General features: G+C 41.1%; 1 protein-coding gene across 2 annotated transcripts in view; it reads right to left on the bottom strand.

Moving 5' to 3' along the window:
• triqk (triple QxxK/R motif containing) overlaps positions 1 to 12,127 on the bottom strand; it is a 78,553-nt gene extending 66,426 nt beyond the window's left edge. The window contains exon 1 of one of the 2 annotated variants that reach the window (XM_052023898.1): positions 11,800 to 12,127. In XM_052023898.1, the coding sequence (XP_051879858.1) occupies positions 11,800 to 12,026 (227 nt within the window). In that variant the 5' untranslated portion in view covers positions 12,027 to 12,127. The remainder of the gene's footprint in view (positions 1 to 11,799) is intronic. The other variant, XM_052023899.1, reaches the window with a different exon arrangement.
• Positions 12,128 to 12,436: the final 309 nt, after the last annotated feature.

Raw genomic sequence — 12,436 nt, 5'->3', positions numbered from 1 at the left:
ACGATCTCACAGCTGCTGGCACCTTCTTGTTTTGCATGTTTGTACCCCTTCTGAAAGGCTAGCTCCCAAACTTATGGCCTCTACTGGAGGGTGCCATTGCATCAACAATTGTGCTGCAGTGATGGGGCAGGAAAGGGAGAGTGCCCTCAGGATCTCAGAGAGTGCCCTGGACTGGCTGCTGGAGAACGTTACTCAGGGAAGGCATGTTCTTTATGCAAGGGATCCACCAGGTCTAAGCCAGGCACTCAGAGCACAAATGAAATGAGAAAATGTTGGGAACAGTCAGCAGGTTGGGCAGCTTCTGTGAAAAGAGAAACAGAGTTAACATTTCAAGTCTGAGACCCTCTGTCAGAACAAGTTAGTTTTAAATTGCAGAGAGCATGAGGGAGGTAGGGATTCCCTTTGTCCTATCATTCCTCCATCTTCTCTGCAACTTGAAACCAACTTGTTTTCTCTCTTTCCAAGTTCTGACAAAGGGACATTGACCCAAAACATTAATTCCGTCTCCCTTTCCACAGATGCTGCCAGCATTTAAGTTTTTATTTAATTTCAAACTTCCAACATCTGCAGTTTTTGATTTTAACTCCTCGCAGAAGGTTGTCAAGGAAGAATACTAAAGGTGCAGTTAATGAATGCCTGCACTTTGAGGGAACCCTTTTTTAACAGCAAATTCCCATGCCAACTCTACCTCCTTCTCCTCCTGATTCACCGAAAAGTAGACAGTGACTTCTCTCTTTGTGTCTGAAGTTAGGATGACTGCCCAAATGCAGAAATGTAAAACTTGGCATAGATCAGCTACAGTATCCTGGAATAATACTGAGGCTACGAAGCTGAGAGTGAGTACGTCCTTGACCTTCATCATCAAGCAATCTGTCTGTATTTGACCTTGGTGAAGCTGAGCTTTCATAGACATTGCTTCTCACAAAAGTCTCACATTACGTTTCGGTCCTTATAAAGGTGGATAAAATCTTGGCTGACACCCCTCCTATGACTACAAAGTGCAGCTGGCTGCCTGTGATGTCTCCAAGTGCCTCTGGTCTATCTCTATGCCATCCACCAAGAGCATATCATTATGGAGTATAGAAAGACACAAATGAGGCTCAGTCCCAAGTGTGAGTGGTGTGTAAAGTAAGGCTGCAGATTCTTGAGCTATAAAATGCAGTTTGAATGCTCCCCCTTGAAATGTTATCATTTCAGTGAGAACAGATTTAGGAAAAGCTAACTGTCTACAAGCAAACAAGAACTCAGTTTTCAGACCTGCGAAGTTGAAACTCATGCTGGAACAAAACCATTGTTGACATTATTTAGGAGAGACCCTCTGTCAGGCTGCTGTTTATCATTACTGCTCGGCACTCAACGTCATCATTCCCTCAGTACTAATTAACAAGCTTCAAAACCTGGGCCTCTGTACCTCCCTCTGCAAGTGGATCCTCAACTTCCTTATCAGGAGATCACAGTCAGTGCAGGTCGGTAGCAACATCTCCTCCTTGCTGTCAATCAACACAGGCACACCTCAAGGATGTGTGCTTAGTCCATTGCTCTACTCTCTCAACACTCATGACTGTGTGACTAGGCACAGCTCAAACACCATCTATGAATTCACCGATGACACCACTGTTGTTGGTAGAATCTCAGAAGGCAATGAAGAGACGTACAGGAGTGAAATAGATCAGCTGGTTGAATGGTGTTGAACAACAACCTTGCACTCAACGTCAGCAAGACCAAGGAATTGATTGTGGACTTCAGGAAGGGGAAGTTGGGAGAAGACACACCAATCTTCATTGAGGGGTCAGCGGTGGAAAGGGTGAGCAGCTTCAAGCTCCTGGGCATCAACATCTCGGAGCATCTATCCTGGGCCCGGCACATTGATACAATCACAAAGAAGTCATGCCAGCAGCTCTACTTTGTTAGGAGTTTGAGGAGATTTGATATGTCACCAAAGACTTGCAAATTTCTACAGAAGTACGGTGGGGACCATTCTGACTGGTTGCATCACCTCCTGGTATGGAGGCTTCAATATGCAAGATCGAAAGAGGCTGAAGAGGGTTGTAGACTTAGCCAGCTCCATCACAGGCATAACTCTCCCTGCATCGAGGACATCTTCAAAAGGTGGTACCTCAAGAAGGCGCCATCCACCTCTAAGGCCCCTCTTCATCCGAGACATGCCCTCTTCTTGTTTCTACCATCAGGGAGGAGGTACAGGAGCCTGAAGAGCCATTTTCAACATCTCAGGAACAGCTTCCTTCCCCCCTGCCATCAGATTTCTGAACAGCCCATGAACCCATGAACACTGCCTCGTTATTCCTCTTTTGGACTACTTATTTATTTTTGTAACTTATAGTAATTTTCATGTCTTTATGTCTTGCACTGTACTGCTGCCACAAAACAACAAATTTCATGACATATGTCAATGATAATAAACCTCATTCTAATTCAGAGTTTTCTGCCAGAACCATCACCCAGAAATTGGAATTCACCCTTATTTGATGCACAAATTTACTGATGTATTTACCAATAAGACCTAATTGGGTGACCCCCAAAACACTGCAAAAGTAGGAAAGTTTACCTTTAACAAATCATTACGATGATTTTCATGACCTCTACACAGTTGACAATGGCAACAGCCACTGCAGCTGCCATATCCTTGCTATTAGGAACTCAAAGAGAGCAGATCTTAACCTTAAAGAACTCTCTCCATGGCTGCCTCAGCAGCAATACAAGGGATTGCAACTCAAGTGTCAGAAATACAAGTGGGCTGGGGATCGGTGGGGGGAGGGCGAGGGGCAATAGGTACTTTTAGGTACTTTCAATATGCATCTGTCCACTGCTAAGGGAAAAAAAAATCAGCCTCTCTAAATATAACTGGTGCTAATTTTGCAAGGGTAAGATTACAACAGGAAATGGTTGCTAGTACATCAAAAAATGCAAAACAAAAATTATAGATGCTTAAGAACACGTGTAAATAAGTCTATTTTCCAGGCTCACATTTCTAACGCTATCAAAAATCCAGCAGCAAGTTTGGCATTGAATTTTCCAGACGGCATTAAAAGGTTTGTAAATAGTCGCAATTTTGCTCTGTTAAACCCATTTTCAACTGCACATCTTTCCACATTGTACGAATCCTAGCCCATTGTTTGGTATTTTACAGTAGTTAAGTCACAGCACACGGAGATAAAACTGCATTGAGATCTACTGTACTTTTCTAATTATAAAATGTAAAATATGGTAAGCTAGCTATCGTCCTTCAAAGCAACACAGTAATCTTCATTCTCCGGTGCTGCTTTGATGGTTCGTAAACAAAACTCTACAGAAATCCTGGGAGACATCAGCAGACGTTGCCACAGTGTCTAATCAGATAGCCATTTGCATAAAGTATCAAGTGTAATTTAAAATGTGTTGCACTAGATGTGGAAAGGGAATAATAGATCTATATTGGTATATTTGAAATGAAGGTTGTTATCAAAAACACATTCCTTTGGGATTATAACTCATCACCTTCTGTACTCTCATAAAGACTAGTTATACCTCAAAAGGCCTAACTACATTGATATTTTCACATGATTACTGAAACACTTCAGGAAGAAAAGTCACTTTAATATGAAAAAAATGAAAAAAACCCTTGCTGCATTACTTGCTGGTATGCAAAAGCTTTTTGAACACTAATTTAACCCCAGCCAAACTTAATAGCATTGATTCAAAAATTAACAGAGTATTTTATCAAACACTCGTACAATTAGCTTCATTATATAGGGAATTCTAGCTGAACATTTCTTGGAAATTACAGCGTAAAGGATATGTACTTCATAGCTATAACAATTGCAGATGTCAGATGTGAATTAAAGGTATAAATTGAGGAAGAAACAAAGCCAGGCAAACAAATACATCTTCTAAACTGTCAGGAGTATTCCTGTCTCAATTTATGGTTATCTGGATGACAATGACAACACAGCCAATGGGTATGGGAAAGTTGAAGTTAGCTTACACCATTAGTATGTTAGGCAGACAAATCGTCAATGGAAAGCACCAGCTGATGGTCTTTTTCAAGCTTGGATAGATGAACACATATCAAATTGGAAGAAGCACACACATCTTGTAAGTTAATTTGTTCTGGATGTTGTTATACTTCTACAAGTTTATAATGATATTCCATTGTTTCAAGTTTAAGACATCTTCTGCATGTGATATAGCAGGATTTTGAAACACTCTGTGATAATTCAGAAATGGCTGAACTCGGGCATTCCTCTTGGAAGACAGCATGGTGGGGGGATGAACAGATGACACATAGAACAGGATTAGCTACTGGAGGGGTGTGGACGAAAGGGGTAGAAAGAATGTCAGCTGGAGGCCAAATCCACCCAAGGTGATTAGAGAGTAGGTCTCCTACCATAATTGCGTGACAATTGATCTTTGGGACATCAACACTTCACTAACAAACCTCACTGAAATTGGCGTACTGTTCCTGTCTCGGAGTACTGACCAGGGCAAGATTTACATTGCCAATGATAGACCTTGTGGTTTCGAACAGTAACGTATCCTGGCCATCCATGTATGCATTGACAAACAAAGAATTCCCAAACTTGCTAATGGAGGACCATATCTGTCCACTTGCTCTGCCGCTGAAATCTGGCAGCAGAGCCTAGTCTTGCTGAGATTCCTCAGTATCACCAGTGGAGTACAGGGAAAATTTTTTTATCTCTTTCAGAGTGCAAAGGCAAGCTCTCAGTTTATCACCTCATCTGAAAGGTAGTGCAGCACTCCTGTACTGCACAAGCATCTGCCCTAGATTATATATTCCAGTCTCTGAATTAGTAATTGAACCCATGCCTTCCTGGTTCTGTTACAAGAGTTCCATCATTTACTCAAGGATTAATATTGGAAAATATGAAATTGAAGCAGAAGTAGGCCACTGTGGTCTGCTCCAATAAGATCATGGTAGTTTGATTACCTCTGTGCTACTTCCTCCACTAACTTTGATTCCCTTAATATCCAAAAATATATCAGTGGGTCTTGAACATACTTAAGTCCTGAGCCTCCGCAGCACTCTTAAAACTTACACTCTGAGAATTCCAAGGATTCACTATCCCAAGTGAAGAAATTTCTTCTCATCTGAATACTGAACAAATGACCTCATATTTGAGAATATGGTTTCTTTCTAGGCACCCTGCATCTAACTTGTCAAGCCTTGTATGAATTTTATTTATTTCAATGAAATTATCTCTTACTCTTTCAAACTCTACTAGAGTTATGGACCCACCCTGCTTAATCTCTTATAAAATAATCCCGCATCCCAGGATTCAACCCGGTGAACCCGTGTTGCCTCCATGTCACAAATATATCCTTCCTGAAGTAATCAGACCTGTACACAACAATCCAGGTGCAACTTTACCAGGGCCCTTGAATTTCTCCTCACTTCACTAAATCTATTGTAACCAATTTATATATAATCTCACTTAATAGTTGCCAATCTGTCAAATGTTAGTAATCCTCTAATTTTGCAATCTGAAAAAGAAATGTGCAACAGCAAATCCTACATGGCCACAGACCAGGCTAAGAGAGTGTAAAATATATTTCAGTCTGCGAGATACTATTGATGAAAACCCATTCCATATAACTCTCCATACCAGCCCTCAAAGAACAACACCTGTCCCAGGTCTCAATGCCAATGCTGTTCTTGTATTTAAATTTACTCAGCGTTCAGCAGCAGGTCCAGACAGTCAGATGACTGAGCAGATGGCAGGTAGGATCTAGATTGCTGATTGAAGTCACATTGCTCCTGTGCCTACTGGCAGCACAAATGTTTCTTTCCACTAGCAGAAATGTCACCAGGTGAGACCTCACACTTATCAAAACAAAAAAAATAACTGCTCTGTAGTGTCCCTACAATGAGTCTCCAGAATGTAGGAGGGCAATTCCAGGTGAACTGTGCCTCTGACCCTTTCCTCATCTTCCTTCCATTAATATCAGACAGTAGTAGCGGGCTTCCCTGTAATATCTTTCTGAAATGGAGCAGGGAGGTTTATCAAATTGCAACGTGAGAAATGTGGTTCATATACTAATTATATCACTCTATACTCTATAAGAACCATTATATACAATTCTTTTCGAATGCTGTTCATTCTCTGCCTGTGTTTTGCACACAAATCCAAAAGATCCACAAGGGAATGGCATGTAATTCTATAACTGATAACTTTGGCATAAAGTTAGTCAAATTTGAATTTATCCATGAAATGCTAAAAATGTGCAGATACTGACATTAAAACAGGAGGTCAGGCAACATCTGTGGAAAGTGAGACAGTTAATGTTTCAGATCTGAGACCTTTTGTCAGAACAGGAAGAGAAAATTAGTTAGCTTTCAGTAGCAGAGGAGGTGGGGGAGGAGAGGGTAGAACAAAGCAAATATCTCCGATGGGGTGAGGCCAAATGGGTTAATATGGTTGTTTAAAGCACATCAGCATCTTTGTTTGTGTAATGTGTGACTAATAGCAGGACTGTAGGGCATGCACAGAAGACCAGGCTATACTCATGAAGAAAGGAAAACAGAGGCAAAAATCAAAGATGAATGACAGGTAGAAATGGGCAGTTCTGTACAGACAGAAAGAAAGAGCAAGCCTACTAAAGTTTGAGAATTTGATACGGAACCCAGAAGGCTGCAAAGTGCCTGTACAGAAGATAGGGTGTTGTTTCTCAACTTCTCTCCCTATTAGTATACCCTGACCTGGTGGGCGTATACCATAGACCTGTGATAAGCAACACATAACACAGACGAAAAAGCATAATGTGCTTCTTGCTATCAGAGTAACCCATTTGGTCTCACCCTATCAGAGATATTCACGTTGTTCTGTTCATCCCTCCTCCAAAACTTATTTGTTTTCTCTCTTTCCCAGTTCTGACAAATGTTTCCTGACCTTCTGATTGTTTCCAGCACTTTCTGTTTGGATACTACTCAACATACTACTCAAACCATTACCTCCCAAAGAACTACTTAAACATTTGGTCTTACCACCTCCTTCAGCTGCCGCTGAACATTGCTACTTTCTTCCACGATCAATTTGTTGCCAAGCCAGGAATTTTCACTTGTAGCACATGGTGACAACTCATAAGAAACAGAAGTGCTAGGCTGTATTGGCAGCTAAGAAGAGCAGCAGACTTGCCAACGCAGAAAGCTAGGAGAAGCTTTGCAATCATGCAAAAAAGACTGACACAACCTTTAAAAAAAGCTGAAATGTTAGGAATACTGTATATCCCTGAAAAATAGCTGTAGCATGCAGTCACACCAAAAGAGTGCTGCAAAATATGATTTTGTCACAAGTGAAGTAACAGTAATAGCATAGGTTCAATGCATATTGTGGACGTTTGTGGCAAGTACTATGGGAAAAAGAGAGTAGTAGTGAATACAAAAAATTCTGGGCACACTCAGCAAGTCAGGCAGCATCAAATGCTCTGATGCGAAATGTTTCTCTTTCCACGGATCTTAAATTAAATTTTTAAATTTTATTTACAGTGTAGTAACAGGCCCTTCTGGCCCAACGAGTCCGCACCGCCCATTTTAAACCCAATTAACCTACCCATACGTCTTTGCAATGTGGGAGGAAACCGGAGCACCCGGAGGAAACCCACGCAGACACGGGAGACAAACTCCTTACAGACAGCGACGGGAATCAAACCCCGATCACTGGTGCCGTAATAGTGTCGCACTAACCACTACGCTACTGTGCCGCCCCAACTACCTAACCCACTGATATTTCCAGCATTTTCTGATTTTTTTAAAGATATTCAGCATCTACAGTTTTATTTTTGATTTTCAGTGGTGGTGTATAATAATTCTTCAGAATGGGATGAAGTATACAACGGTATTTCATCAGGGGTGACAACTTGTTTCAGCAGAAATTACCAATCTGGACATGGATGCATTGGACACAATTTTCAAATTTGCACAGGACACAAAACTTGAAAGCATAGTGAACTGAATTGAAGTTAACAATAAACCTCAGGAAGGCACACACAAACCAGATTCTGATGAATGGTCATTAATCTGAAATTTTAACCCTGCTGCTCTCTCCACAGATGCTGCCTGACCTGCTGAGTATTTCCAGAATTCGTTTTTTTTAAATTATGATAGGCTGTGTGATGGGAGGCATATGGTAGATGAAAGTTAACACAAAAAATATACTTCCTCCCTACATTAGGTAGGAAAAACAAGGAGAAGCTCATAAACAAAGAGGACACAATTGTAACAAAAGTGAAGAAACAGGAGATCCAGGGTTACGTGGGCACATATGATTGAAAATGGTAAAACAGGTTCAGAAATTGATTGGAAAGCAAACAAAACAAACAGTGGCATAGAATATGCCAGAAAGACAGAATGAACCTTTACAAAACATTGGTTCAGCACAAATGAGATAATGTATCCCATTCTGAGCACTGCACTTCACGAAACTATTAAGGCCGTGGCAATTGACTAGCATGATTCCAGGCTTGAAGCAGTTTAGTCAGATAGGTAGATGGGAGAGGCTGGGGTTGTTCTCCTTAAAATAGAAGAGCTTGAGCAAAGATCTGATTAAAACCACAAAGGATCTAGACAGAATTAAAAGAGAGAAACTGTTCCCATTTCTAGAATGCTCCAGAACCAGATAATTAGCAAAAGATCAAAACTGAAATAAGGAAAAACTTTCTTTGCAGTATATGTTTGGAGTCTGGATTGCACTGCTAAGGGAGCAGTGGGAGGCAGATTCAAATGCAACCTTCAAAAGGGAACTGGATAAATACTTGAAAGGAAAAAGAAAATGCAAGCCTATGTGGAGAAGGCATGGACGGTGGAACCAGCTGGATAGCATTTGCTAGTATGGACTTGATGAGCTGAATGGACTTCTTCCATGCTGTAATTCTGAATCTTCCTTTCATTTTTTGAGCCACAAATTATTGCTATAAGTTTTTAAAGTATCTTTGGCTCTCACCATGTTGGCCTTCAAGACGTCTCCCAAGTTCACAGCACTCTTCTCCCTTTTCAATTTAATCGGACTCCACTCTCTTACACTCCACCCTCCACAATTCATATTATATTCTCCCACCAGTTCATACCAGAATTTAGATCCTCTGTGTTTGTTTTACGTTGACCCTATCCTCGCTGGTTCTCATTGCTTCTTTTTCCTTGGGCAGAAAATCTCAATGTGCTATTAGGGTAAAAATTATCACACCTATTTGGCCCTAGTCTAGGAAGAATTGGTCTTTGCAGTCACATTCCATCCGTGAAAACCAGTGCTGACCATTTCAAGAGATCTAAAAGAAGTCACAATGTATAGGGATGGGGGGGTGGGGGTGGTGGGGGAATGACTTAATTGACCATCACTCTGGTATCAAATTAAGCCTTTTCTGAGCATGTTAGCACAGTGTCTGCTTTGGACATACATTTCTGACCTTTCAACTTACTTAAATCCAAGAAATGCTTTTTTAACATCTCTGTGGGAATACCATAAGTGCTTTCACCACGTGGATACCAGTGGTTCTAAAAGAAGGCTATTATCTTCTAAATAGGAACAGCCATTAGGGCCACATCCAAGTCCAAAAATATTTTTTTAATTAATACTCTTTGCCAAACAGTACATTTAATTGCTCAAGCTGTTCAAGTCCCATTTCAAGAGGATGATTTCTATTTATTGAAGTTTATTGGGTTGTCTGAAATTTAGCAGAATCTGATAATCAACTATATAAAATAAATCCATGTGTCACATGGCTGGAATGTATATCCTCACATAATACTATAATATAAAAATATACAGTTCTGACACAAGGCAATTGTTGGTTTCCATGGGACTTCGTAGTGATCTTTGTCAACAACCTTCGAGTACCTTCCCACACAATTTCTTAAATCTTCAATTGACCTGTCATTTATGGATTTTTGAGAGAACAGTGTTTCAGATTTCCACTATCCTTTTTGATATTGCCCCTTATGTTTTGATTCTAATTTTAGTATTTTGTTTTAAGATTTTGCTTCTGTGTTCAGGATGTTCCCCTCCCCTTACACTGTATGAGGAGGTGGTTTCTAACTACCCCAACAAGTCCTCCTATCATTTTAAACACCTCTGTTAGATAAAGTCAATTAAGTCAATGCTGTAGGGAATATACAACTCACATGCAAGCTTTCCTCCTAATTTAGCCTTTAGTTCCAGTACAAGTCTGGTGACTCTGCACTGCAACGCATCCAAGGTTAACATGCCCTTTGTGGTGCAGTGCCTAGACCAGAACACTATTCTCTTAACAGGGGTTTATATAGCTGTAACATAGCATCTACCCCTAGAATTAAAGAAAAAACATTATAATATGCTTTGCAATTGTTTTTGTCCAGTAATTTTTAGTGATTCGTGGATTTGAATATCTAAATCTCTGCTGCCTTTTCTCATCTGTTCACCGCTTAGAAACAACTCTGATCCATTGATGACGAAATTTACAATGGTGATATAGGAACTGAAATGGAGCACAGAGCTCAAAATTTTGTAAACAGAATGGCAATAATTTGAGCAGGCAATAGCAATATGATGTAAGGAATCAGCTTTGTGCACTGTCAGTGGGTAGCTAAGCCTCTGGCCCAGTCATCTACTTTTCTTGCTTTCAATCTGATTATCACTTATTTTTCATAAACTAAATTCATTTTTGTGACACAAGTGTGGCTGGCAAGGCCAACATTCATTGCCTGTCCCCAACTGTCCTTGACAAGGTGATTGTGAGCCACCTCCTTGAAAGATGCAGTCCTTCTGGTAAGGGTACTCCCAGAATGCTGTACAGTGGGGACTTCCCAAATTTAGACCCATTGAGAATGAAGAAAAGGCAACATATGATATGTGACTTGGTGGGGATTCACTGGGTGGTGGAGTCCCTATACACCTGTTTTCTTTGTCATTCCTTCTGGTAGAGATCATGGATTTGGGGTGCTGTCAGATATAAAATGAATGCAAATGGAAGTTATTTAAGGTTTTCTGACCCTTCAGGACTAGCTGGCACTTTGCTAGAGTGGCAATTGATATCTTGTGCATTGCTGGTGTCAAAAGTATTTCTGCCTCTGTAGCTGGGTCCTGAGTACGAGAATCTCAGTTCCTATCATATACCACCCTGATTATCTGACAGATTTTCAAGGTGTTGCCCATATTCAGGTTTCAGATTATTGGCCAACACTTTTTTTATTCCATGATGGAATGTCTTCATCTGCAGTCAAATTACTTTGTCAGAAACAGATCAAACCCGCGTGAAAACATTGTGCCAGACTTGCCAACCCTGGTGCCCAGCCCTGAAAGTATTCTGCACAATACTTTGAAACTGTTGATAGTTATAAGACGATACTATCTAAATGAAAGTCCTTTCCTTTCTATGTTGACAAACTTGGTATGAAATAAGCAGTGTTAGTTCTAAGCAAGTTTTTGAAGGCACATTATTTGTTCAAGAATACTTGGATGTTGTAACACCGCCATAAAACACTTAACAATTAAATGCTTCTCATCGCAAATCAATAATAAAACTTGGTGAACCTCTCTAGTTTAGAAACTGCAACAGAAATCTGTCAACGTTGCTTCCGATCAACCAGTTCTATTGACATTACAGCCATCCAATGGGAAAGGAACATATGCTGGGAACGTCCAACCAACTGCAAGCAGGCCCGAGCGGCCGCCCCCTTTTCGACCGAGGGTTTGTTAAACTAAATCCCAGAAGCAACTATTGAACGGGAGGGGTGTATTGAACGGGATGGCGGTGGAGTGCCTGCGATCTGTATGCCCATTACATGCTGAATAAGTAACTGAAGTCAAACAGTACCCACTGCCGCAGACGCCGCCCGCCTGTCCTCCGTCCCGGCGCCCCGGGACCTTCGCCCAGACAGCCTCGTCTCCGCGCGCTCGCACTTCCGCTCCGCGCCGTGCGCGTGAAACGCGGGAGATCCGTGCGGGTGGGGATGTCACAGCTGCAGATATCTTTGAATGTTTTACTGTTGCTTTACAACATGCACGATCAGCTATTAAAGACAGTATATGATCCCTGCTCATGGATAAGCAGTTTAACGTTGCTACAAAAGCAAAATGTCGGAAATCCGGAATTAAAACGGAACATGCAGCAAATATTCAGTAGGTCAGGTAACTTCCGTGGAGAGGAAAATTGAGCCAACGTTGCTGCCCTTCTTGCCTGTCGAGCAGTGCTGGGAATGCAGAAATTTCCTCCCAAGTCAGTATGGAGACACCAAAAATATGTATCGGCTACATTCCCAGCACTTCCTTCATCCCTTTCTCTTACAAATGAAAAGGGGGAAACGATGTCTTTATATAATCCCTTTCACAGCCTTGAGTCATTTCTAAGTGTTTTAGGATTTTTAAAGCTTGGTCATTATTGAGGCAAAAGTTGCAGCCAATTGCAACTCTCATTAACAGCAACATAGTAATCATGTAATCAGTGATAGTGA

Source organism: Pristis pectinata, chromosome 9 (assembly GCF_009764475.1).
Source record: "Pristis pectinata isolate sPriPec2 chromosome 9, sPriPec2.1.pri, whole genome shotgun sequence".
Lineage (NCBI taxonomy): Eukaryota > Metazoa > Chordata > Chondrichthyes > Rhinopristiformes > Pristidae > Pristis > Pristis pectinata.
Note: the sequence above shows the minus strand (reverse complement) of the source record. Positions and strands in the feature narration are given on the sequence as shown.